The sequence below is a fragment of the Gavialis gangeticus genome, unplaced genomic scaffold (genome assembly GCF_001723915.1).
Source record: "Gavialis gangeticus isolate Ggan-Ray unplaced genomic scaffold, GavGan_comp1, whole genome shotgun sequence".
NCBI classification, from domain to species: Eukaryota; Metazoa; Chordata; order Crocodylia; family Gavialidae; genus Gavialis; species Gavialis gangeticus.
The window spans coordinates 12,895,020-12,898,516 of NW_017729034.1; the positions used below are offsets into that span (position 1 = coordinate 12,895,020).

Genomic DNA, 3,497 nt, shown 5'->3' on the forward strand with positions numbered 1-3,497 from the left:
GGGGGGGGGGGGGCTCTTGCTAATGAAACAGTTATATTGCAACTGTTACATCTGTAAGAGCATGCAGACATACAAATGAGCTACCTTATTTTCTCACATGCAATACACCCAGAATAAGACAAATCTTGTTTTTGAAAGGCAGAATGCAAGAAAATAATACTTCTCTGCAGTAAGTAACTGAGTAGCAGCAATTGTGTAGCTGAGCCTGCTCTTAGCTCTGTTCCCTGTGGATCATACATAGTTCCTTTTGCTTTTGCCCAGTTGAAGCTTAAGTGTTAGGAACTGCTGTTACCTCACTTGTAATGTGCAACCCAATTTCCAGCTGCTGTTTTCTGGGGAAAAGGTGTATGTTGTTTCAAGAAAATGTGGTAAATCACCCCCATTTTGACACAAATGAAGCAAGGTAAAAGTTAGAGATGTTTTCCTACATTTGTATGGCTGCAGGTTCAGGTGTGTACAACAGTTACAGCATAACAGCTGCTGGGGATGCAGAGCAGAAGCACCCTCTTGCCATTTGAAGCTGCTACCAATATATATTTATCCATGCTAAATCAAGTGTACTGGTTTAAAGCAAAAGTGTCAAAGCCACTGGGCCCCATGGGCTGGATGAGTGACATGGGGCCAGTCAACTCATGTGGGGCTGATATGCCATGCATGCCAAGTTCACCATGTGTCATGGACCAGCCCTGCTCACTGCATGAAATATGTAGCCCTGACCCTGGCATGCCAGATCCAGCCTTGCCCACCACACGCAGGTCCAGTCTGAGACCCACAGGCAGCACCATGAGCCTGATGATAGGGCTCCATGGGCCAGATCCAGTCTATTGGCCATATCTTTGACAGCTCTGGTTTTGTAAGCCAAATATTCTCACTCATTTTTACAGACATACTAAGCTCAAATTCCAGTTATTCTCAAATTAGTGCTAAATGAAGTTCACTATTAAAAAGGAGACCACTGACCATCATCTCACTGTCTGTCCAGACTAGGGGAAACGTGTTTTCCTTAACAAGGTGATGAAGTCTGGCAATGTTAAAGAGATTTGATCCATTCTTCCCACTGTTAAGAACTGGCTCCAAGTATTTCCAGAATGTTTCCAGATCCTTGGTACCTTTATCCTTCTTCTTTTTTTCAGCTTCTATAACTACAGATACATTATAATTAGATAAGTTATACCATGATCATATCCTAGTATCTTCCTTTTACAGGAAAATATGACGCATTTTTATGGACTATTCAGAGGGAAACCTGAATTGTAAGTTTACTGTATTAATAAAATAATCTTAAATCTCTCACCAAAAATGTCAAAGGTCAAATGCATACAAAAATGCAGAGGGAGAAGTCCTTCATAGTATTTTTATTTTTTTAATGAAACACTCTGCGTGTCTGAAATGTAGCCATTAGGAAGTGTAAGGTAAAAGAGTTCCTTGCATTGAGCCAGAGCCAAAAAGGGTAAGCTAAGTACAGTAAAATCTCTGTTATCTGGCATTTAACTAACCATAATACTTAATTAGCCAGAATTTCAGTGGTGGGATGCACATGGCACTGCACTGTTTTGCTGCCTGCTGCACTGCTCTGAGGGTACCCATGCAGGGTATCTGAGTGTGCGTGCTCCTCCCCCCGGATGCAGCAGCCTGCAGCCAGGCTGCCCTGGAGTTTGGGGTGACTGAGTATTATGGCATTTTTATCTGTATGCTGTTTTATTCTTTACACAGTATGTTATACTGTAACGTATTGTACACTAATTCTTTGAAAATTTGCACTGTAAGTATGGGACCATCTTCGTTGAGAATAACTCTCAGATAACTGGAATTTTTGGATAACTGGCACCCTTCATTCCCCACTCATGTAACAGAGATTTTACTGTATTATTATCATCATTTTATAGATGGTAAAACAGAGGCAAAGAAAGAAGTCAGGGAGAATTTAGCTACAAGAAGTATCAGTAGGTTCCCCATTTATTTCATTATAATGATCAATTATCAGATGTGCTTAGTCTACAAAAAACATTTTGTTCTTCTAAATGCCAGCTCTGTAATATCACTGTGGAATCTATGGCTGTTTGCAGACATAAAAAAAGTGGTGCTTTACTTTAAACTTGACATGCTCCCGTGCTGAAGCCAGCAAATGCCCAGAAGAGGCAGTGCATTAGTTAGACCCAGCTCGGCCGACATCAGTATAGATCAGGCATTTTAGTGGGGTTTTTTGGCACTTTTATTTAATAGCTGATTCAATCAGCAATTAGATAAAAGTGCCAAAAAGCCATGCTATCTATATAGATGCTTGTGGAGCCAGGTCAAAGTAACTCACTGCTACTTTCACCTTTTTTGGGGTTTTGGGTTTTTTTTTTAACATCTGCAAGCAGCCTAAAAGTGTGCCACAGCTTAATACCCTAATTTTCAGAGGTGTGGACAATCTACAGTTAGGGTTACCATATGTCCGGATTTTCCTGGATTCTTTTTGGATCCTCTGATTTCCATCTGGGTGGGTTTTTTTTTTAAATCTGAAAAAGTCTGGGATTTTGCCCACTCTGCTGGTGGGAGCCAGGGGAAGGGTGACTGGAGAGATGGGCACCACATGTTTCTGCGTGCATATGCATGTGTGCACACACACGTCGCTGGCATGAAGCCATGCAGGCTGGTGGGAGCAGCCCTGGAAACTGGGTACGGGTAAGTCTATGGGGAGCGGGGGTGAAATGCCAAGGTGTGTGAGGGGGGCAGGTGCCTGCCAGCATTGGACTAGAGGGGTGGGTGCCTGCCAGCGTGTTTAGGCGTGAGGGCTGTGGCAGGGCACAGAAGCAGGGGGGAGGTGCCTGTCCATCCAGGGGGAAAGGGGATGGAGGCACCTTCAGGAGCAGTGCCGAGCTGTGCAGCCAGGCTGGCAGTACCAAGGGTTAGTGGCCATGCTCATGGGGGCACGGCATCTGGGGGATGTTGCAGAGGGGGAAGGGTCATAGCCAGGCTGCCTGGCACAGTGCAGAAGCCCCAGCCTGGGGTGGGGGGGTGCTACAGGTCTCAGACCCTGTGCTTCTGCCTGGTGAGATTAGGGCCAGCTGGAGGCCCCCTCCAGCAGGGCTGGGGGAAGCAAGGGGCACTGGGGAGGTGGGGGGCTGTGGGCTGGGAGTGAGGGGCACTGGCAGTGTCAGAAAGCTGCAGGTTGCAAGTGAAGTGCACCAGCAGGGCCAGGGGTCTGTGGGTCAGGATTGAGGGGCAGCAGCAGGGATGGAGGGCTGCAGGTTGGGAGTGAGGGGCACTGGCAGGGCCAGGGGGATGTGGGTTTGAAGTGACGAGTCCCTGCAACAGGTGTCTTCTTTTTTGGAGCTGAAAATATGGTAACCCTACTACAGTTCTACAGCACTTCACTACATTTGGCGTTCAAGACACCCAATGCCTCTAAAAATCAGAATCCAAGAGTCAGATTTATCCATGGTATAATTCCAATGACACCCCTGTGCTTAAATTTGATAACTAAGATAGTCTGTGAAATGTTTTGAAAATGT

At 45.6% G+C, this 3,497-nt stretch overlaps 1 protein-coding gene across 1 annotated transcript in view; it reads right to left on the reverse strand.

Annotated features, from left to right (window-relative positions):
* Positions 1-3,497, reverse strand: part of SPAG17 (sperm associated antigen 17) — a 469,533-nt gene that overhangs the window by 334,580 nt on the left and 131,456 nt on the right. The window contains exon 7 of the mRNA XM_019526871.1: positions 961-1,142. Within this exon, the coding sequence (XP_019382416.1) occupies positions 961-1,142 (182 nt within the window). The remainder of the gene's footprint in view (positions 1-960; positions 1,143-3,497) is intronic.